At 43.1% G+C, this 24,330-nt stretch overlaps 1 protein-coding gene across 1 annotated transcript in view; it reads right to left on the bottom strand.

The window, feature by feature from the left end:
- The window catches only part of LOC124619547 (sodium-coupled monocarboxylate transporter 1-like), a 182,890-nt gene that overhangs the window by 138,621 nt on the left and 19,939 nt on the right, over positions 1 to 24,330 (bottom strand). Inside the window, exon 2 of the mRNA XM_047146017.1 lies at positions 1,776 to 2,010. Within this exon, the coding sequence (XP_047001973.1) occupies positions 1,776 to 1,966 (191 nt within the window). The 5' untranslated portion in view covers positions 1,967 to 2,010. The remainder of the gene's footprint in view (positions 1 to 1,775; positions 2,011 to 24,330) is intronic.

Raw genomic sequence — 24,330 nt, 5'->3', positions numbered from 1 at the left:
CAATAAGTTTCAACTCACAATGTTTAAGTTCAATGCCAGATCTCCGCAGATATTCTGCCAGTGTCTATGAATATCTGCGATGTTCTAGTTATGCGACGAAAGAAACTCAGTGACAGCTCTTTGGTTGGAACGCACCTCTGTTGCAGACGACATTTTCAAGGCTACGCGTAGAGCCGCCACACTCCGGAACTTAATGAAATTACAGTGGCCGAAGTGGTAATATTTCACGATGTCACACAACAAATTCCCCACTTTTTAATCCGAAATAGACAGCGAAAAAAATTTGTTGCATTACTTATTGAACGCTCCTCGTAGGTATACACTACTGACCATTAAAATTACTACACCACGAAGACGACGTGCTACAGACGCGAAATTTAACCGACAGGAAGAAGATGCTGTGATATGCAAATGATTAGCTTTTCAGAGCATTCACACAAGGTTGGCGCCGGTGGCGACACCTACAACTTGCGGACATGAGGAAAGTTTCCAACCGATTTCTCATACACAAACAGCAGTTGACCGGGGTTGCCTGGTGAAACGTTGCTGTGATGCCTCGTGTAAGGAGGAGAAATGCGTACCATCACGTTTCCGGCTTTGATAAAGGTCGGGTTGTAGCCTATCGCGATCGGCACGAACAGTTCGACGATGCATGCAGCAGCATGGACTATCAGCTCGGAGACGATGGCTGCGGCTACCCTTGACGCTGCATCACAGACAGGAGCGCCTGCGATGGTGTACTCAACGACGAACCTGGGTGCACGAATGGCACAATGTCAATTTCTCGGACGAATCCAGGTTCTGTTTACACCATCAAGATGGTCGCATCCCTGTTTAGCGACATCGCGGTGAACGCACATTGGAAGCGTGTATTCGTCATCGCCATACTGGCGTATCACCCGGCGTGATGGTATGGGGTCCAATGGTTACACGTCTCGGTCACCTCTTGTTCGCATTGACGGCACTTTGAACAGTGGACGTTACATTTCAGATGTGTTACGACTCGTGGCTCTACCCTTCAAAGAATGATTCAAATGGGTCTGAGCACTATGGAACTTAACTTCTGAGGTCATCAGTCCCCTAGAACTTAGAACTACTTAATCCTAACTAACCTAAGGACATCACACACCCCCATGCCCATGGCAGGATTCGAACCTGTGACCGTAGCGGTCGCGCGGTTGCAGACTGTAGCGCCTAGAACAGCTCGGCCACTCCGGCCGGCCTCTACCCTTCATTCGATCTCTGCGAAACCCTAAATTTCAGCAGGATAATGCACGACCGCATGTTGCAGGTTCTGTACGGGCCTTTCTGGATACAGAAAATGTTCGACTGCTGCCCTGGCCAGCACATTCTCCAGATCTCTCACCAATTGAAAACGTCTGGTCAATGGTGGCCGAGCAACTTGCTCATCACAATACGCCAGTCACTCCTCTTGGTGAACTGTGGTATCGTGTTGAAGCTGCATGGGCAACTGTACCTGTACACACCATGGAAACTCCGCTTGACTCAATGTCCAGGCGTATCCAAGCCGTTATTACGGCCAGAGGTTGTTGTTCTGGGTACTGATTTCTCAGGATCTATGCACCCAAACTGAGTGAAAATATAATCACATGTCAGTTCTACTATAATATATTTGTCCAATGAATATCCGTTTGTCATCTTCATTTCGTCTTGGTGTAGCAATTTTAATGGCCAGTAGTGTAGATGATGATGACTCGATTCTCCAGTGTAGGCAATGGTCACATAGAAACTGCAGAAAGGAGCAGCGCACTCACCTGGAAATTAGAGACATGGATATGGGAATGGTGCTCATGGAGCGGCCCCCCATGAGGTACTCCTCGACATTGGCAGCTGGCGCGCAGAAGCCGTAGTAGACGCCGATGGCGGCGCTCACTCCCAGCATGCCAGCGAACACGGCGTAGTCCACCGCGCCCATCAGGGGCGCAGCTCCCGTGGATGAGTCCATCCTGGGCTCCAGTCGTGGCGGCGACCCCTACGTGTCAGGCAGTGCTGTGACAAAAAAAGAACAAAAGCACAAATGTAGAACTCTGTTTCAAAATGTTCCTTTAAACAGGAAATTCTATGAGTAGTGGTTCAATTTTCTTCTAGCAGAACTGCAAAGATGAATGATATGTATTGCCTGGAGAAACGTAGAGAAATTAGAAGGGATGGAAGAACGAAGTGAAACTTCACAGACTGAGAGGTTACCCCATGTTATTCCAGTAATTACATACTCGAATCAGATTTACGAAGAAGTGAGCAGTATGAGCCCACTTATCAGTATGACGTGGCATCCCTTCTGCCCTGAATGCAGGTACTGATTACGTTAAGAGTTTTCAAAGCCCATGTATCCTCTTCAGTGACAAACTCGCCTACAACTACTATAACTGGTCGTCGGTATTCTGAATACTGTAGCTGGGAGGGAGTTGATGTCAGACAGATATTGTATTGGAGGGAGATCTGGGAATCTTGCTGGCCTCAGTATCACGCCGACAGATCACACAGACAAGTGCCAAGTGTGAATGAGCGTTGTTCTATTGAAAAATGGCTCTATGACTTTTTCGCATGAGAGGTAACATATGAGCATGTGGGGTGTCCGTGACGGTCTGTTGTCTCGTAGTACCCTCAATGACTACCAGCCACGACTTATCCAAATTCGTACCGGATGGTTCACCACACCATAGCACATGACGTAACACTGCTACGCCTCTCCAAACTGGTAGACGTGTAGTATCTCAATTTTATTTTGTACATACATCGTAATAAAAACTCATATCACTACGTAATATTGAATTGATTTTATCACCTACGATGAAATAGGGTAAGGTTTACATTACTCTTCGCGTTTTCTTTTGTCTCCCTCTTTTCGAAAGGGGAGGCGATACCAGTCCATGTCCATCAGCAGTAAGAAACAGACGATTTTTGTGATGAAGTCCGCCGTTAACTGATATATGCCATTATATGTGGTGTAACTAGCATTAACTAGCGTGGAGTAATTGTTGTGAATAATTTCACGAAGAAAAATATAAAGAGTACGTTCTTGGGGAAATAATACTATGCTCGAACTTGAATAAACAAAGTTACTTTTGTGTCTTCTGTATTTTACTAATCACAAGGAATTTTCGTGTTCCCACAGTCCTGCACAAAGAGGACCAAAGTATGAATGAACTATTTTATGACATTCTCAGACCCATGAAGTAAGCAACACAGTTAATTACTAAAACATTTGTATTACGGTAAGTCAAAAGTATTAGCGAGCTTTGAACTGATGAACAATTGTAAACTCACGACTGATGGATGTTATGAAACTGAACTGAACTAATGAAGTAATTTTGTTATTTGAATTTTATGTGTGTAAATATTTGTCAAAATTAACTAATTCGGTTTGCAAATTTTGTTACATGGACTATACTGATACGGTCCGGGACAAGAGGAACAAACATCCACTTCAACGAGCTAAAAATAAAAAAATTACCTTGTATGGCTACAAAAGTGTAAGTTGAAATTTTTTTATGCGTATCTTGAACTTTGTAGTACCAAATTCTCTACTGAGACATAGCTGTTCAGGTTTCATAACAATAAAACTGAGAAATAGGAATGCCTGTGATGTGTAGAAGTAATTTGCATTTTTTATTAAATTTAGATAAGTTTTATAGTGTTTTGTTCTTTATATGTTCCATTGTTCGACATAACACTATGAAATTGTTTCCATAATTTGGTCAGCCATTGTTGTACACTATTAGCCTATGAGCCCCAGCTTAATTAGAGTCACCCTAAATAAGTTTGTGATACAGAGTAAAGTGATTATTTTCAACTTTTTTGACATGAGTCATATACTGATTTTAACATGGAATACATAGTCGTATTGCGTGCAGGATGGATGATGACTCGTCACTTACCGAATCTGAAGCTTCGTGTGATAGTACAACTGTGCAGATTACCTACGGAAAAATGAACCAACTCTAGGCATTTTCAACAACATTTCAACATAATAAACCAGCATGGGCAAAGAACAAATCTGTATGAACAAAAAAAAAAAAAAAAAAAAAACGAATAACAGAAAAAGTCAATAGAATAGATTCAATTGCAGAAGAAGTCAACACAATAGATTCAATTGTGGAACACATGAACACAACAGAGTCAGAACTACAAAAGACTTACCTCCTCATAGCTGAGCAAATCTGCTTAAATAGTGAGGAAGCTACAATTATAGAAACCGATAAATAACTGTCTTGCTGAGCGAACAACATTTCCGACGAGATAGAAAAGCACGTTGGAAGTAAGCTTGAAGAGCAAGATTCCTCACTACGAAAATAAATGTCCAATTAGTCTGCACAAAAAAGTAAAGATAGGAACCCATATATTTTCTGCGATCAAAGCAAACTTGTTAAATGTTAAAAGCAAAGTCATTACAGCACTCCAAAATGATCTACGAGACATGGGCTGTGCATTTCCGAGGTCACATAAAGGTGATTAAAAAACTTTAATGTCAGCCACACCGATCAAATGAACAATCTTGGTCGAGAAATGAAATTAGTGAATCAAAAAATAACAGAATTAAAAAATAACTTGAAATTATTGAAAGTCGGTGAGTCTATTTTCGATTAATCTAGTGCAGGTGGCGACATCAACAGAGATAACAAGGCAATATGTGTGCTCCTAATGAAACAAAAGCAACGTCAGGAGGGAGGGGGGCGGTGCATATTTCATGGAGGAAAATAAGTTCAGACAATGGAAATTTATGCTTTTTCACTGGGATGATGAGAGATCCATCATATTGTCTTCGTAAAATCATTCTGAGGTGTCATTTCTAATAGCTATAATCACACACAGAAAATTAAGTTAATGGCCGGATGCATGCAGGTAAACTCTGCGATATGGGCTACGAGATACTCACCTTATGATGACTTCAACAAAGCATTTTTTCGAAGTACTGGTCAAAAGAACATTAAGAAGCATTGTGTTAAGATGTGTTTAATTCTGTGTTCTTACGTCGAGAAATATTTAAATAATACAATGTACTAGCGTGAAGAGATTGCAACGACTAATGTATTAAAAACATTAAAGGGAAAACTCACGTTCAACATCCAGGAAAAACTTGTGACTGTTTCTGATGATAAAGTGCACGAATTTTTATCCACAATCGCTAACATCGATCTGCTAGTGGAAAACAGGCATAGCAACACGAACAATGGTTTTTCAATAACAACTGGGGACACATGAACAAACAGAATGGGCTATGGTTGCATGAGAATTCACGAGAGTTACAGGCTCCACTGATGCCTGAAAACACTCATGGAAAGTGCCATAATAATGATGAACTGATCTCACGTAGATCAAGTAATGGTAATGCCTAATTCTGACCAGACAAATTATCACCAGTATGCTGGTCGATGGGTGTTTGAGAGGTGCAGATCTTAATGTCCACATGTGCTAAAATGGTGGCGTGGACATTAGGGATGAATTACAAGCTATCCTTGAAAGCCATCCAAACTTATAACCTACAGAGAAACGTTGAGTTATCACCGTTGAAACTGAAAGAATTGATACAGTGGCACTTATTTATAAAAGGGCTAAAATAACATTTATCTCTACAACCCTGTTCAGAATAATTTCTGAAATCAAGAAGATGCCAATATTATCTGTTAGCACATGTGGAATCCTAGGTGTTGTAGGCACACGAAGGCAATATGTTAAGCTGCAGACCTATCTTGAAGTAAAACCAGTAGTGTGTCGCACCTTCTATATTGTCCTGGTGACTGATTGCATCCTAGATGCCGATTATCTTGCAGGGAAGTACGCAATGATCGACATCTCTTTGGGAACATTAGTTTTACGATTAGGTGACCGTACCTTAGAGGTAAGGCAAAGGCCAATTCCGTCCACAGGTCTTCTTGTTAACACCTTAAACACTTGCAGTTTCAGTGGTGCAATGACAGCCATTGAGAATGAAGTATCTGAATCGAGTCCTGCTAGTGAACAATAGTGAGTCAATCTGCATGGAGTCCTGACTAAATACAGCGTCATTTTTAGGAAAGGCCTGAAGTCTAAGGTGTACGTTGCCAACCAGTCTGCTGTTATACTGCATCCTACGGGCAAAGAGATCCGCTGTTACGAAATAAATAAACCAAATGTTACGTTGGGGAATTATTACACCACGCAACGAATCCATTATAACTTCTCGCAGTGAACATTTATGGGTCTCTTCCTGGACAGAAGGTTGGCTACCACTATGTGGTAGCACTGCATGACGTGTTTAGCAAATAATTCTGGCTGTATTTAAGAAATGCGACGAGAGAATCTCTTATTAGACTATACAAGCTGATTATTTTTTGACAGTTGACAACCCTGAGGCACTACTCTCAGACAGAATCGTTGCTTCCTGTGACCTTTACCAGATCATCCACGGACACATTAGTGTCGATCTGACCATAATAAACGGAAGAGAGACTCATCAAAGAACGCCTCATAATGCCATTCAGTGCCCAAGTCAGTTTCCCTCTACAACTTTCAAACTCTCTGTTATCTATGATGTGACTTCTCTTTTAAACGACGCATTACGATGAGATCCCTAGTAGGCTTTCAATAATCTGTTCCGGATGGTTCTTGGTAACACTCTGTTGTCAACTCCGTCTGGATTGTCATCCGGCTATTCACATGAGCCAGCCGAACAGTGGCACGAGCTTCTCGTGGTGTAGTCCTTCCGGAAGGTCTCGCGCCTGCTCTGCTCGCTACACTGAGAGTATCTCGTCAGCACTAACTGTGCAGCTTCGCTGATGTATAATGCTCCCGTGTTTCTTTCTTTCTTTCACTGGTGCCATGTCCCGCACTGACGCAGGATCGGTATTGTTAGGAACGGATTTGGTAAGGTTAGGATGAAGGGGTGGCTGGATGCGCTTCCTGCCGCCACCCCGTACCCCCCGGGACAGAATTAGTGAACCCCAGCTGTCTGCGTCTAGTGTAATTCATGGAATAGTGCGAACGTGTTCAGATGTCGGCGACTCGTGTAACTGAGGCGGAACATGGGGACCAGCACTGTATTCACCTAACGGGATGTGGAAAACCGCCTAAAAACCACATCCAGGCTGGCCGGCACACCGGCACACCGGCACTCGTCGTTAATCCGCCGAGCGGATTCGATCCGGGGCCGGCGCGCCTACCCGAGTCCAGGAAGCAGTGCGTTAGCGCTCTCGGCTATCCTGGCGGGTCGTATAATACTCCCGTCTCCCTCATACCAATGATTCTCCTTTGCTCTAAGTGCTTAAGATGGCGATAGGCTGCATCTGCACATCTATTACTGCCGTGTCATCATCTGACGAAATCTCTCTTTCTCACCCGCTTTCATGTTCATGTATATTTCAACGTTACTTGCGCGTCCTTCTTTTGTCGTTTAAGTAGCTTTGTGATCTTCCCATTTCTGTTTTGTTTCTGTTACTTGTTTGATCATAATCAGAGTGACTGAACGAGAAGCTATGCTTAATTATGTCTTACAGAGGGCCGAGCGGAGGCGCTTCTACGTGAAGTCAGGATAGCTGTATAATATTATTAGAGTTCAGTCTTTTATTCTCAGTGTTTACAAGTCGTCGTTCTCCGCACAAACTTCATTTGTTGATTATTCAGCTGCGTGTTGGATTCCAGCTGTCATCTGTTGAGTCAGCTCAGTGGTAGCACGCCCAGGAGATGTCAGCGACATTGGCACCGCGGCTGACTGTCGGCGAGCAAGCGCTGCCGTTGCCCAGCGCGAAGTGGTCTCGGATGGGCTGCTGAGGTCTGCTCACTCCGAATTCTACGACACTTGATGACCCATTCGCGATGTACGTGGTGTTGGTAGTCGCGTCTTCGGTTGATCTCCTCCCTACCCCTGGAAGGGTGTCAGCACCAGAAGGTGCCTGTGTGTTGAACAGGGAAGTGGACCCGAAGCTGTCTTGTTGCTAGCTTTTGCATTGACACGTACAGGCAGCACTCTGCGATGTTGTGTTGTCGGAAAACAATCACTTTCTTCATCGGTAGATGGCAGGCTGCAAGCAGCATGAAGTTCATCAGGTGAAGGCCATTATCTAGAGTACATCTTCGGCTAGTTCGTAGACTGTGCTGGAGCATCTAAGACCTAGACTCACTACAACATTGCAGTCACGGAATCGAGTGTGCTATTACTGTGAATGCCATCGATCCCAGTGATCAACTCACTACGAGAGCTGCAGAGGTGGAGTATTTAAAGGGAGCTAACGTGAGGCTATCATGCGAGGAATGGTTCAAATGGCTCGGAGCACTATGGAACATCTGATGTCATCAGCCCCCTAGAACTTAGAACTACTTAAACCTTACTAATCTAAGGACATCGAGCGGTTCTAGGCGCCACAGTCTGGAGCCGCGCGACCGATACGGTCGCAGGCTCGAATCCTGCCTCGGGCATGGATGTGTGTGATGTCCACAGCAGTTAAGTCCCATAGTGCTCAGAGCCATTTTTTGACATCACAAACATCCATGCCCGAGGCAAGATTCGAACCTGCGACCGTAGCAGTCGCGAGGTTCAGGACTGAAGCGCCTAAAACCGCTTGGCCACCGCGGCCGGCTATCATGCGAGGACTTGGGAACCAAGTCCACTGGCGACCGACCACACGATAGCCGGCCGCGGTGGCCGTGCGGTTCTAGGCGCTACAGTCCGGAACCGCGGGACTGCTACGGTCGGTCGCAGGTTCGAATCCTGCCTCGGGCATGGATGTGTGTGATGTCCTTAGTTAGTTAGGTTTGAGTAGTTCTAAGTTCTAGGGGACTGATGACCTAAGATGTTAAGTCCCATAGTGCTCAGAGCCAATTGAACCATCTGAACCACACGATAGCCGGACCTGCTGCCCGAGTAGTGACTACGCACCAGCAGCAAAGAAGAAGACCTCACTAGTGACACCAAGAGGACAGTTCAGAAAAGAGAAGGAAGAAAACACATAGGCAGCTGAGGAACAGCAGTGTAGGCCGCTTTACTTACGATGAAACATGGCAAGAGGCCTTAAGAAGTCACGAGCTGGGCGCCATGGCGCGAGAATCGATTCGTAATAACCGCATGTCTCCTCTTATTCTGCTATATTCACTTAACAGGCTATTAACTGGTGTCAGTCTCTTGCAACATCTCACGAGCCAACGAATATGCTTGTCTCGCTTCTTTGGTTTTCTGCCGCAGTCTCCTTTCTACTGAATTCGTATCCTCCTCGGCATACGGTGTCGTAATGTGTCCCACTTGCGACAGACTGGCTCGCTTCCTGCCTTGACCTCTTTCTCTGGCATGACTTGTGTTTGCTTGAGGCAATTTGAATGAGATTTACCACCCCTTTACTAATCTGTGCCGTAGCAGCCTGAGAGTACGAGAGCAAGCTGATGCCTGGATCTCTGTCAGGATAGTCTCCTTAGCTGCAACGCACGTGTTGATTTTAATAAGGACGAACAGCACTGTGTGGAGACCTGCTAAAAACTTGGCCAGACACGTTATCGGAGTTTTAAATCTCGCGAAAGACGAATTTTGGGACGATCATCAGCCTTTTGACTTCGTATTCTGTTGCAACCTGTTCACCCCAGGGTATCATTTGCACTCAGCGTCCTCAGGTATTGACGGGATATTGTCATATCTATGTCTACCCTCACAGTTGTAACCTCTACTGGTCCCTCTAGCACCTTGTCACGTAGCATGCTACTTTCCTCGTTGATTCTACGTTGAACATCCTCATTGCTTATCTTGTCAGACCATCTAATATTAGAAATACTGCTATACGATCATATCTCAGCTGCATGGATATTATTTTTCATTTTCCCCTTAGTCCATGGCACATTACTCCTTGCTTCTTTCGTCATGTCTTCATGTCTTCTTTTGCTTTTAAGGCAGCAAAAATCCTCCACTTTGCCTACTTCGTGGTCTCCTGCAAAACCGGAGAGCTTCTGTTAAGTTTGGAAGGTGGGAGATGAAGTACTGGCGGAAGTAAAGCTGTGAGGTGTGGTCGTGAGGCGTGCTTGGTTAGCTCAGTCGGCAGAGCTTTTGCCCGCGAAAGGATAAGGCCCCGAGTTACTGTCTCATTCCGACACAAAGCTTTTGAGCCGTGCTGCAGCTCGCGTTGGTGCTGTTGTAGGTTTCGTCCCTCTGTTGGTGGCGAGACTGTATCGTTTAGTTGACATGGTTTCCGTTGTTTGCATTCTTCTTGTGTTGACTGGCGCCACTTGGTTCCGCAAGCGTTGCCTGTCCGCTAGTGGCAGCAGCGGCGTTATCGATATGTAGTAACTGTGGCCCTATCTTTGGGGTGAACAGTAAAATGTGACACAGGAAAATGTATTGCAACCGATGAGCATATATTAATGATTAGTCACTGCAATCCACCACAGTTCTTTCCTATCTAAGAATATCTGCCCGGAGCGATTTAAGGTAGGACAACTGCATAAAGGTAGATATGGGAAAGTTAATGTTAAACTCAGATTTGTAGTAAGAAACCTAAGGAATTGTTAGTCTCTAATTAATTCTGACAACTCTTTAAGCATATGTCTGTAAGACGGAAATGAAGAAATCTCACACACAATTCTATTAAATTTACTTTTCCTCAAGATTATTTTATGCCAAAGTTAGGTTTTGTCCTAATAGAATTGCCTTGGTAGGATACCAAAAAAATGAAAATATATTACGAGGTTGAGTCAAATGAAAATCTTAAATTTGTAATAACAAATCGAAATTTCGCGCCCTTATCCTGTAAGTTGGTAAGAGTGCTACAAACAGCGCGCAGAATGGCCTGTAGGTGGCAGCACAGTGCAGATGCACACATACCGTCGCAGTATCAGTATAAAGATGGCCGCCCCACTTGCGACTTGCACCAGGGAAGAATAGTGTTTTGTTATTCCGTTTTTGCGTAGTGAAGGTGTGAAACCTATTGAAATTCATCGACGAATGAAGGTTCAGTACGGTGATGCATGTTTGTCACAGCAGCAAGTCTACGAATGGAGTAGGAAGGTCGCAAATGGTGTGGCTTCAGTGGAAGATGCTCCTCGTCCAGGTCAGGCACAACGAGTTGCGACTCCACAGAACATTGCAGCAGTTGAAGCCATAGTGAAGGAAAACCGCCTAGTGACAGTGAATGACATTGCAGTTCATGTTTACAGATTAGTCATGGGTCAGCACACCACATTGTGCATGATCTGCTCCAGTTTCACAAAGTGTCTGCAAGATGGGTGCCACGACAGCTGACTCCTGAAATGAGAGAACGACGTGTTGATGTTTGTGGAGAACTTCTTCGGCGCTTTGAACGAGAATGCCATAAGGCTTCCTTGCAAGAATCGTTACTGGGGACGAAACGTGGGTTCACTTCCACCAACCGGAAATGAAGAGAGCGAGCAAGTAATGGCGCCATTCCTCAGCACCAAAACCAAAGACGTTTCGGACAGAGCCATCAGCAGGGAAGGTTATGCTGACTCTCTTTTGGGACAAAAAAAGAACGTCATGTTGGAGCATTACATGCCTAGAGGGACCACTGTCACCAGTGCATCTTACACAGATCTACAAAAAATCATCTGCGGCCTGCAATCAAATCAAAGCGACGTGGATTGCCGTCAGCGTGCGTCCTTGTGCAACATGACAATGCAAGGCCCCACACTGCCCGTACAACAGTTGCAACAATTACAGACTTGCATTTTGAGTGTCTTCCTCATCCACCATACTCACCAGACCTCGCCTCAAGTGATCTCCATGTTTGGACCACTCAAAAACGCAATGGGAGGAAAGAAGTTCCGTTCTGATGAAGAGGTGCGCCGCGCGGTGCGCGAGTGGATGCGCAGACTATCAAAAGAATTTTTTTCTGAAAGAATTTACGCACTTTGTAAGCGATGGGGGACTTACATTGAGCGTGGGGGAGATTATGTTGAAAAGCAATACAGCTTTGTACCACTCCTGCACAATAAATAATATTTTAAGAAATATTTAAGGTTTTCATTTGATTCACTCTCGTACTAATGTCTGTGACTCGTAAGTTAAGAATTATTTTGAACTTAGTTACTAGTTTTATAATTTTGTATTTCCAATTTGATTTCATCGATGTACACGGTTTATTTTTAGTTACTGGCACACTACATCAATGCAGGAGGGGTATTTCTTATAGTTCAAAAAAAGATTAACAGTTTACTAAGCTTGATGTTTGGCTATTTATGTAAAACCATTAAATAATTTTTTGCAAAAAAAGTGTGCTATTTTCTATGTTGCTGCTTTCATTCTCGGGTTGACAAACAAACTGCTACTTTCGATAATTCTTACCCTTGTTGGAATAAATTTGTAGGTAATTAACGTTAATGAAAGTCAAGTAACATATTTCATTATAAAAAGAAACGTTGCGTCTTGTGACTGCTTCTAAATCAAACACAAGTATGGAACTACAGTTGTTGTTGTTGTGGTCTTCAGTCCTGAGACTGGTTTGATGTTGCTCTCCACGCTACTCTATACTGTGCAAGCTTCTTCATCTCCCAGTACCTACTGCAACCTACATCCTTCTGAATCTGCTTAGTGTATTCATCTCTTGGTCTCCCTCTACGATTTTTACCCTCCACGCTGCCCTCCAATGCTAAATTGGTGATCCCTTGATGCGTCAGAACATGTCCTACCAACCGATCCCTTCTTCTAGTCAAGTTGTGCCACAAACTTCTCTTCTCCCCAGTCCTATTCAATACCTCCTCATTACTTTTGTGATCTACCCATCTAATCTTCAACATTCTTCTGTAGCAGCACATTTCGAAAGATTCTATTCTCTTCTTGTCCAAACTATTTATCGTCCATGTTTCACTTCCGTACATGTCTACACTCCATACAAATACTTTCAGAAATGACTTCCTGACACTTAAATCTATACTCGATTTTAACAAATTTCTCTTCTTCAGAAACGCTTTCCTTGCCATTGCCAGTCTGCATTTTATATCCTCTCTACTTCGACCATCATCAGTTAATTTGCTCCCCAAATAGCAAAACTCCTTTAGTACTTTAAGTGTCTCATTTCCTAATCTAATTCCTTCAGCATCACCCGACGTAATTCGACTACATTCCATTATCCTCGTTTTGCTTTTGTTGATGGGAACTACAGTATAAGATGTGAAATAATATTTGTGCAGCCCCATCAAAATGCTCAAATATGTGTGAATTCCTAAGGGACCAAACTGCTAAGGTCATCGGTCGCTAGACTTACACACTACTTAAATTAACTCTGGCTAAGAACAACACACACAGCCATGCCTGAGGGAGGACTCGAGCCTCCAGCGGGAGGTGCCGCGCAATCCGCAACATGGCGCCTCGAACCGCGCGTACACACCGCGCGCAGCCCCATCAAACTCAGTCTCTCGTAGCTATCTTTCATAGTCATACGTCTCTGTACGGGAAGTAGGATATTGTATACATAAATCAGGGGCAGTATGAGCATGTAGTTTCCGTTCAAATGGTTCAAATGGCTCTGAGCACTATGGGACTTAACTTGTGAGGTCATCAGTCCCCTAGAACTTAGAACTACTCAAATCTCACTAACCTAAGGACATCGCACACATCTATGCCAGAGGCAGGATTCGAACCTGCGACCGTAGCGGTCTCGTGGTTCTAGACTGAAGCGCCTAGAACCGCTCGACCAATTTCGGCCGGCGTAGTTTCCGTGGCGGACAGTCCGATATCAGGAAAAATCACTGAATTGACGCGGCTTAGCAGCCGAGTACTTTACACTGAGGTAGCAAAAGTCATAGGATAGCGACACGCACGTATACAGATGGATTGTACCGCGGACACAAGGTATAAAAGGAAAGTGCATTGGCGGAAATGTCATTTGTACTCTGATGATTCATGTGAAATGGTTTCAGATGTGATTACGGCCGGACGACGGGAAGTAACAGATTTTGAACGCGGAATGGTTGTTGGGGCTAGACGCATGGGACATTCCATTTCGGAAATCGTTAGAGAAATCAATATTCCCAGAGTCACAGTGTAGAGTGTGACGATAATATACAATTTCAGGCATTATTTTTCACCACGGATAACCCAGTGGCCGACGGCCTTCGCTTTAAGACCGAGGGCAGCTGGGTTTGCGTTAAATTGACAGTGCTAACAGAGAATCAACATAACCGCAGTAGTCAATGTGGGACGAAGAGTGCGGCAAAATTTGGCGTTATTGGACTATGACAGCAGACGACCGACGCGTGTGCCTTTGCTAATCGCGCGACATCCCCTGCAGCCCCTCTCCTGGGCCGACCTTGGTGGGCGAGAGGTTCTAGGCGCTTCAGTCTGGAACCGCGCGACCGCTACGGTCGCTGGTTCGAATCCTGCCTCGGGCATGGATGTGTATGATGTCCTCACGTTAGTTAGGTTTAAATAGTTCTAAGTACTAGGGGACTCATGATCTCAGGTGTTAAGTCCCATAGTGCTCAGAGCCATTTGAACCATTTGAACCCTCTCCTGGGCTCGTGACAGTATCAATTAGACTGTTAGAGCCTACACACTGGAAAACCTACACCACAAAATCCTACATCGGCAGCACTTCCGTAATTATGGACTGTTATTGAGGCACAATGCCTGAATATTTCTGCAAGGCACTTCCAACAATTTGTTGAGTCCATGTTACGCCTTGTTGCTGCACTACGTCGGGCAAACGCAGCTCTCCCATGACTTTTTTCACCTCAGAGTGAATCATGCTTAGTGCCACCTTGGCCCAGAGGAGCCTAACATTCACGATATCCGTCAGTTCGATTCAAAATGCATCACATCTTAAGCGGAACTGTTCGTGTCTGAGGCAGATTCCGCACGCCCGTTCTTGTGCAGCTACTGGTGCGACCTTGTGGCAATTCAGTAGGCTAACGTGGCGTCTATTGGATAATGGAGACCTAATGAGGCACCACGATGTCGAGGCAGGAGCGCCACTTAAGGACACGTACGTGCTATCGGCACGCCATCCGCCATTCAACGAGTTCTCCAAATGGCAGTAGCTAGTGGCCAGAACTTTATTTCTAACTAGCATACCCGGCGAACTTCGTTCCACCTCTGAAAATCCTTATATGTTATAGCTGACCCGGCAAACGTTGTTCTGCCATATAAATTATCTCTAGTCTATAAGAATAATGTATACGAGTAACACAATGTATATGTGTAACACAAGAGCCTGCCGCGGTGGTCTCGCGGTTCTAGGCGCTCAGTCCGGAACCGTGCGACTGCTACGGTCACAGGTTCGAATCCTGCCTCGGGCATGTATGTGTGTGATGTCTTTAGGTTAGTTAGGTTTAAGTAGTTCTAAGTTCTGGGGGACTGATGACCTAAGATGTTAAGTCCCATAGTGCTCAGAACCATTTTTTTTTTTTTTTTTTTTTTTTTTTGTAACACTAGAGCCGTTGTTGGGTGGAGCTCGTGACACAAACAATAACAATGGCCGAAAACTGTGTAGGGTGTGAGTAAAGGGTTAGGGGGAAGTCTGGCAGTATCGGCCACTATTAGTTCTAGCGTTTCTACGGTAGATCGCGCGGATTTAACAACTGCAGCCGATACACGGCTCGTCAATGAGCATACAAACATAGCGGCTATTTCGTGTCGAAACGTGTTCGCCAGCATTATGAATAAGGCCAAATTCACACACATCGATTTTTATCGTACGTAAAATATTGTACGATTAAATTCTTTTAGAGGAACAAAGGAGAGCATAGGAACTTCTTTGGTCCACTAAAGGAATTTGATCGTACGATATATTTCCGCACGATAAAAATCGATGCGTGTTCACTAGGCTTAAATGTCGGTTTGGCGAATTTCGCATGCTACCTACTTAAACTTCTCGGTCTAGTTAGTCGATTCAAAGAGGGATATTCGAGTCGTTGCTTCTGGCACGTTTTCTTCAATTACTTATATATCGAATAGACAACTGACGGGGATAACTGATCAAGTGATAATTGATCAGTTATCGATTGGGATTGAAACTTATTAAATTACTAAAAACGATATTAAAAAATAGAGGTTGGTGGTAGAAGGGTGAAAATTTAGAATTGCGTGTATTTTGTAATGCCACATCATAAATAAAAATAAAAAGTTCTGTCCAAAACAAAAAAGAAAAAAATTTTTGGGATGCACCACCCTTATTACTTAGGGATAGGAAAAATAGATTACGACCGATTATCAGACGTACCGAATATACATGTAAAATTTCATCAGAATCGATCGAGCCGTTGATCAAGTGATAATTGATCAGTTATCGACCAGGGTTGAAAATTATTAAATTACTAAAATCGTTATTAAAAATATGGGATGGTGGTAGAAGGGTGAAAATTTAGGGTTGCGTGTATTTTTTAATGCCACATCATAAAAAAAGTTCTGTCCAAAAAATAAGAAAAAATTTTGCGGTGGACCACCCTTATCACTTAGGGGTATGAAAAATGGATTACAACCGATTCTCAGTCGTACCGAATATACATGTAAAACTTCATCAGAATCGATCGAGCCGTTTCGGAGGAGTATGGCAACTAACACTGTAACACGAGAATTTTGTATATAATGGTGTATGCGCTCACACCCTTGCTGCCCTCCCCCCCCCCCCTCCCCCCCCCCTCCCCTCCTTTTCCGTGTCCCACAACCTGTCTTTTGAGACAAAAAGAAAGCCACATTTAACTGAAACTTAAGATTCCGGTACAATATGTACGTTTTAACTGAACTGCACCGATATAACTATAATTAGGCACACTTATTATACAGCATGTTTCAAAAAGAACTACCTGATCTTAAAACTCGGTAATTATTGATACAAACATACTACAAACATGGAATGAAATGCATAATACCCAAAAATCTTAAACGTTTAGCAGTGTTGTTACAAATGCTCTGTGTGTCCACTAACTGCTGCAGGAACAACATCTAGACGACAGCTAAATTTGTTACAAACTTTAGACAAGGTATCTGCTATTACAGAAGCTATAGCGGCTGCTATCCTGTTCTTCATTTCTTCTATGGTTCGAGGTAAAGGGGAAATGAAAACACTTTCCTTCACATATACCCACAAAAAACAATCGCATGGGAACGTATCTGGCTATCTTGGAGGCCAAGAAAGCAAGGCAGAATCTAGGAGTCCCGTGGGCCCTATGCAGTGTTGAGGCAGGGTGTCATTGAGAAACTGACATATGTTCTGCCAGCGTGGTGGAGCTCCATTCTTCTGGAAAATGAAGTCATCGGAGTGGTCATGAAGTTATGGAAAAAGCCAATTCTGCAGCATTTGAAGATAGCTCATTCCAATCACTATGTTTTCCTGAAAAAAGAAGAGACTGTACACTTTTTCACGACAAATGGAACAAAATACGTTCACTTTAAGTGAGTCTCTTTCGTGCTCAATAACGTCATGAGGATTGTGGAGTCCCCATATTTGCACGCTACCGCTAGCATGAAATGTTGTTTCATCCCTGAAAATTACCAGTGATAAAAATGTAGAAAGATGTTCGTGCTGCTGGTAGTGGTCTTGTAGAAAATTTGTAATAGCATTGCTAAAACATTATGTTTTTGAGTATATTGCAATATATTCCATGTTTGTAGTATGTTTTTATCAATAAACATGGAGTTTTGAAAACAGGTCATGCTTTTGGAAACGCCTTCCTCAGCGAGGTACCTTGTATTCTACCTCCATCAAGAGGTAGATTTATTTAAATTACCAAATACGATGTTTCTAGGCCACCGCTAGCACTGCCGGCCACTGTGGCCGAGCGGTTCTAGGCGCTTCAATCCGGAACCGCGTTTCTGTTATGGTCGTAGGTTCGAATCCTGCCTCGGGCATGGATGTGTGTGATGTCCTTAGGTTAGTTAGGTTTAAGTAGTTCTAAGTTCTAGGGGACTGATGACCACAGAAGTTAAGTCCCATAGTGCTCAGAGCCATTTGAACCATTTTGATTTGAACCACTGGCACTTTCTAGCAGCGGATTTTTTTTTTTCAGAAAAGTTTCCGTAATTAGTGATTACAGTGGTTGATAAAAATCTCTGTTGAAGTATGTATGTTGCCAGCGATGCCTGTAATGAGAACTTCTGTATAAGGGACACGTCGCTGACAACTATTGAATAGAAGGAAGTAGAAGACCGTACACTTGATCTAAAATGTTTATTAACTGAGCTGTATCAACATAACAGAAGCGATATTACATGACTTATATACAAAGAGAAAATATTCAGGACAACGATGTACAGTGTCGCTGATATTCCACGTCCTCCACACTGTGGTCGACTTCCAGTGGGGCGACCAGATGGACTGGGCTGGTAACATGCCTTCCAGTTGGGGTAACGAGGATGACAGAGATAGTGCGGCTGTACCTGCTCGTACTTCTTTTCCTCTCGCTCTCTTCCACATGTGAGGGAAGAACGTCCCCTTTTAGAAGTACAATATCGCCAACCCAGACCTTCAGTGCTTTGCCAGTGTTCTTGACTTGACAGAAAGTCCGAAAGATCAATAAGCATTCTTTGCTCCAGCACCTCCAAAAGTCTTCGGATATCTTCTGCTGAAGCCTAAATTGCTTTACCAACTCTGTTGCTTTTGGTGGCTCAGCGACCGTGAGTAAGGTGGTCAGCCTTCCTCCAACGAGTGTGCTGGGGTGAGCACTTTGTCGTCAGTTTGTGTGACAGGTCTTGAATTAAGGGCGGCGTCTGTGTGCTCGAGTATTGTTTGTAGACATTCCTCATCCATGCTGCGGCGCCCTAGCGCTTTGTGGAGGCATCGTTTTGTCGAGTCAATCATCCGTTTGCGACAGCTTCCCCATCAAGACGCTCGTGGTGTTATAAATTTCCATGTGATAATCTGTTGTGCGACGAACTGGCGTGTCTTGTCAGTAGAGATAGCGCACCATACTTCTGTTACCAACCCGTCACCTGCATGGAAAGTTTTGGAGTTATCACTGTAAATAATGTGTGGAACGCGACGCCCTTTGAAGGGCTAGCAGGAATCGGTCGGTTTTTGAGTTGGCGATTAGTTCCAAGTGGACAGCTTTAGTTACAGCAAAGGTGATTAAATTAATTGTAACACTAATTTGTAGCGAAGCCTGATGTTTTCCCGCTATGTGTTCCCCAGTCTGTCTCTAATGACCAAGTGATGAGGCAACTGAAGTAAAATGGATGCGGATTCCTCTGCAGGAGTCAATTCCACGTGGTCGTTTTCAATAGATTCCAAAATTAAATGGCCGTAAACGCATCTTTGGTGATCATTCTGCATAGTTTTATCTGTAAGGCATCTAAACGCCTCTCGGCTCTGTGAAAGTTGTTGGGTAGAACGATAGCGGATTCTCGAAGGAGGCGAGCTACTCGTCGCTGGTTTGCAAGCATGTACGTTGCAAGAAATTCTTTCAATACCGCTGACCCTTTCCCATCCATTGATCGTTCGTGATCGGTGCTGGTTCCGATCTATTCGATGTGCCAAGAGCCACGTATAGCGTCATTATTCGGCTTCTCAACAGCTAGATTAATGAGCGTATTTCAAATGGTTCAAATGACTCTGAGCGCTATGGGACTTAACAGCTGAGGTCATCAGTCCCCTAGAACTTAGAACTACTTAAATCTAACTAACCTAAGGACATTACACACATCCATGCCCGAGGCAAGATTCGAACATGCTACCGTAGCGGTCGCGCGGTTCCATATTGAAGCGCCTAGAACCTCTCGGCCACACCGACCAGCCAATTAACGTAGTGGTTGAGTGTTTAGCTAAAACGCATCCACTGACAATACATCCGAGATTAGAGGGAAAGGATGGCAGAGATAGAGAAATTCGAATCAGCGGTGCGCTGTCGACTGTTTTCCAGTAGTGATCCGCTACATTAGATGGTTTACAGGAATATCATCTTCTCTGCAGAGGGGTGCGTCCACTGTGTGTTTGGTATTTTGATATATCTACACATTCTTGCGCACCGTCGCATTTTTCGTGAAGCTATGCAATTTCTAGAAAGGATTGAGCCTAGAATGAAAGTTTTTGTATGCGCTACTTCGCTTGAAACGCACAAATCGACGAGGCGTGGGCGCCATAGAAGATTCGAATGCATATACTGCCAAAGGCCAAGTATCGGTAACTTGCAGGTTTAGATTATCGAACGCATTTTGGCAAATGAATGCGGATTAACTGCCTGCATCCCAAATACAGCGTCTGAGTCGGTTCTGCCGGTCGTTGTGACCGAGCGATTATAGGCCCTTAAGTCCGGAACCGAGCTGCTGCTACGGTCGCAGGTTCGAATCCTGCCTCGGGCATGGATGTGTGTGATGTCCTTAGGTTAGTTAGGTTTAAGTAGTTCTAAGTCTAGGGGACTGATGACAAGTCGAATAGTGCTTAGAGCCATTGTTTTCGGTCGGCTCTCGCCTGTGGGCAACAATACACGTGTCGTCTGAAGGTGCGTGTAACTTGAGCGTCCCGTGACGGCATTGACCGCTGAGCTATTGTTCCAATACATCACTGATTCTACGATTCTGCGTGGCAGTGACCCGACAGGTTGTTGGTATGTTTGTGGAGATATGTGGGATTAGACTTCTACGGAGAGGTCACGTAATTCGCGTAAATAACGGGCCACTGTTTTGCCTTCCACAGGATTTACATCAGGCGCATTTGGTCGCCGAGACATCAACGTGAGTTCACTGTAATGCTCCTCAAACCACTACAGCTTGGTTCTGGCTCCGAGACACGGGCAATTATATTGCTGAAAGATGGCATTGCTGTCGGGCAAGACATCAATCATGAAGGCATGCAGGTAGTTCGCAGCTATCAGTGTGTCTTCCATTACTGCCTCAGATCCCATGCAGTCGCAGAGAATGTCTCCCATAGCATAACAGTGCTCACACCAGCCTTTGTCCGTGGCGCACTGAACTTTTCGAGCACATAGTGGTGGTCTGCTGCGGTGCTCCATGTTCAAAAACGTACGATGAACGGTATGCTCCGAAACCGCTGTGCGTGCACCAGCAGCTGTTGCAAAAGTATTGCCGGTGCAGGATTTTGTGCACGAACTGACCTTTCGATTATGTCTCATAAATTTTTGATGGGATTCATGTCGGGCGATCTGGGTACCAAATGATTCGCTCGAATTGTCGAGAATGTTCTTCCAACCAATCGCGAACAATTGCGGCCCGGTGTCACGACATCGTTGTTTGGGATCATGAAGTCCATGAATGACTTCAAATGGTCTCCAACTAGCCGAACATAACAATTTTCAGTCAATGAACAGTTCAGTTGGACCATAGGTCCAAATCCATTCCATGTAAAAACAGCCCCACCATTATGCAACGACTACCACCTTGCACAGTGCCTTGTTGACAACTTGCAACACTAGAATCCTATCCTAGCTGTTACCGGGTGAAATCGTTAGTCATCTCACCAGGCCACGGTTTTCCCGTCTTCTAGGGTCCAGTCGATATAGTCTAGAGCCCAGGAGAGGCGCTGTAGGCGATGCCGTTCTGTTAGCAAATGTATTCAAGTCGATTGTTTGCTGCCATAGCCAATTAACGCCGAATTTCGTACGACTCTTGTTGATTGCTGGGGTTATTTCACGCAGTGTTGGTTGTCTGTTGAGTCAGTCCATGTCAAATCAACACACCTATTTTACCTCACCCTCTTAGATTTTGTTGAAAGTTGGTATACTTATAGTGGGCACTGAGACTAAGAAAAATACCAAATTTCAATTTTTTATCTCAAACCATTCCAGAAATATGGCTATGTAAACTTTTCAAAAACCAGCCAAAACTGTGTGAATGGACTTTTTTTAAAATTGTCCTAGGAGCTGCCCTAATTGAACTAGAGAACTGGGATAGGTGTCATTTTGCAGCATTTTGCATGCTCTTTCCAGGGATATACAACAAAACATAGCTTCTAATTAATAACCTTTTTCAAAATACTGATTAATACTTTGATTTAATTTTTTTACAAAAAGTACATAATTTAAAATTTTCAAAATATTTCCATAAATGCTTCATACCATCGTAAATCACATGGCAAAATATAAATGTGGGATGATGATGGGTTCATTGTTTAAAAAAATTATTCCGGACTCTTGTTTTTCACTAACGGCCCTAGTTTGACCAAATTGACCTTTAACAAACAGGAATTTCTTTAAAATATACTGAAAGGTAAGTAAAAAAAAGTATTAGAAAACCAAACCTAATCAGCATATTTTATAATTAAGTTGATTGCTTATTTTAATTTCATACAACTTCACTAAGAGTATATTAACCGATATAACAAAAACAAGAAATTGAGCCTTTAACTACAAACTGAAATAAAGTATGAATAAGTACAAGTATTTATATAATAGTTCTGGTCCATGATGTTTGAAATGGAACTATTAAACAAATTAAATACGTAATGCTTGTTTTTGAGTAACAGGTATCTGTACATAGCTAAATTTAACACGATAGGTACTAACAATAATTTTGAAACAACTTTCTATAAAATATACATTAACACTAACCTGAGACAAAAATTAAGTTTTGAGTTGAAAGCAGTTTCCCAATAAATTGTCTTGGAACTTCACATATTACATTCTAATAAAGCTGACTGGGTTTGGTTTACATCACTTTCATGAAGAATGTATGATATCCCTGTCGGAGTAAATGGATTCACTTTTGTGAGAACATCCACAACTGACACCCACAGGACATTTGCATGTGCAGGATAAGAGAATGACTTAGCTGGTCCACATGGATGAAGAAAAGTTATTTTCACTTCATCAAGTTCTTCGTTTTTTTCTAAAATGTATCCAAGCCACCAGTTTCTGCCACATACGGTGGTGACATAGCCTGATACATCTTGTAACTTCAGTTTGTCTGGTGATGTAGTTACTTCCCTCTCCCAACTCTGCATATCACCTGAGAAGTATTTTACTATTAATTTTGATGTAGTGTTGGGAATGAAAGCGTGAAATTGTTGTGTTCCTTTGATTGTCAATGCCTCTTCAAGTCGGCTTTTTAAGAATATTTCTGAAGTAGCGTAGTCTTCTTGAGAGGAATATGGAAAATCAACATTTGTGATATTATCCACTGCCCACTCAAATAGATCTCGTGCGGTTTGGATCTGATTTTGGTATGGCCTTTGCAATCTTGCACGAGATGCCAGTCTCTTTACTGAACCCCCTACTCCATCACAAGGCCCTTTCCCATGTACTGTGGCTGAAAAGTGCCACTTTGCTTTTATGTTGAAGTCTTCCTCGTGAAGGCAAAGGGTCAGGAAGTTTTTCTTATTTTTATACTGAGCGGCAGAACCGTCAGAATAATAGTATTCCTTTTTTGGAATCTTTTGAAATGTTATTTGTTAGATATGAAATTAGCTTCTTTTGAAAGGTGTAAACCGCAGTTGTATTGTGCTCCAGGCAATCAGAAACAATGACAATGCTCATATGCTCAATTTTTTGTAATATATAACAAAAGGATGAATGGTAATCTGTTGTCTTGTCCAGTGGAAACTCTGAGCTTCATCCTGCAGAACTATACTATAATTTTCTGAAAAATCACATATGACAACAAATTCAGATTCCATAAGGTTTTCTCTTGTGGAGTTAAAGAATGTTCGTTGTTGCTTGGCAATGAAGTCATGCCGAATCAAAGTTGACATCTTACTACAAAATAAATCTATGAATTCTTCAGAAGTTTTCTGAACAATTTCCAGATTACATCGGTCAACTGACATCCACTGTCAGAACTGAACTTCTTCAATTAAGTTTTCACGAAAAGAGTCTTTTAAAATTTTACGTATGACAGTTTCTCCTGGGCAATATTCACAGTTTCCCATGTTGCAATCAATTGATGATGGGTTGCAAAGCATTTTTGCAATGCACTACTTATAATTGTTTAAGGTGCTGTTTGTTACTGTATTTAGTTTGGCATTCTCTATCATTAATGTTATGTTTTGGTGAGTTGTGCACACACAGATAGTGTGTGTGCGCCACTCTGGTCAGCTAATACACTATGTTTTGGTCTCAACGCAGCAAATTTAGAGAATCCTATTTTTGTGTCAGGAAACTTGTCTTTAAAATGTTTGTAAGCTTCTTTAAGGTTACACAAAATAAGTCTTTTTGATGTTTTTGTTTTATTTCCACTTGTTTCTGTAACTGTCACACAATCTTTAATACCTGGCATTGCCCTGCTAACATCATCATTTTCATAAAATGAATGTACGGTTTTGACAGTTTCTGTTGGTAAACACTTCCCTGGTTTTGGTTTGGACCTTCCATAAATCCTCTCTCTTTCAAAATCTTTCTGGACTGCTGAACAATGTAATTAGGGGCATTAAATTCCCTCATTATTTCCCTGACACTCCACTTTTCAGGTAAACTTGTAAGAATCATTGGTTTTTTTGCTCTACTTATAGAATGTTTAAAGTT

The sequence above is a fragment of the Schistocerca americana genome, chromosome 6 (assembly GCF_021461395.2).
Source record: "Schistocerca americana isolate TAMUIC-IGC-003095 chromosome 6, iqSchAmer2.1, whole genome shotgun sequence".
In the NCBI taxonomy this organism is placed as follows: Eukaryota; Metazoa; Arthropoda; class Insecta; order Orthoptera; family Acrididae; genus Schistocerca; species Schistocerca americana.
This window is presented reverse-complemented; position numbering and strand designations above follow the sequence as displayed.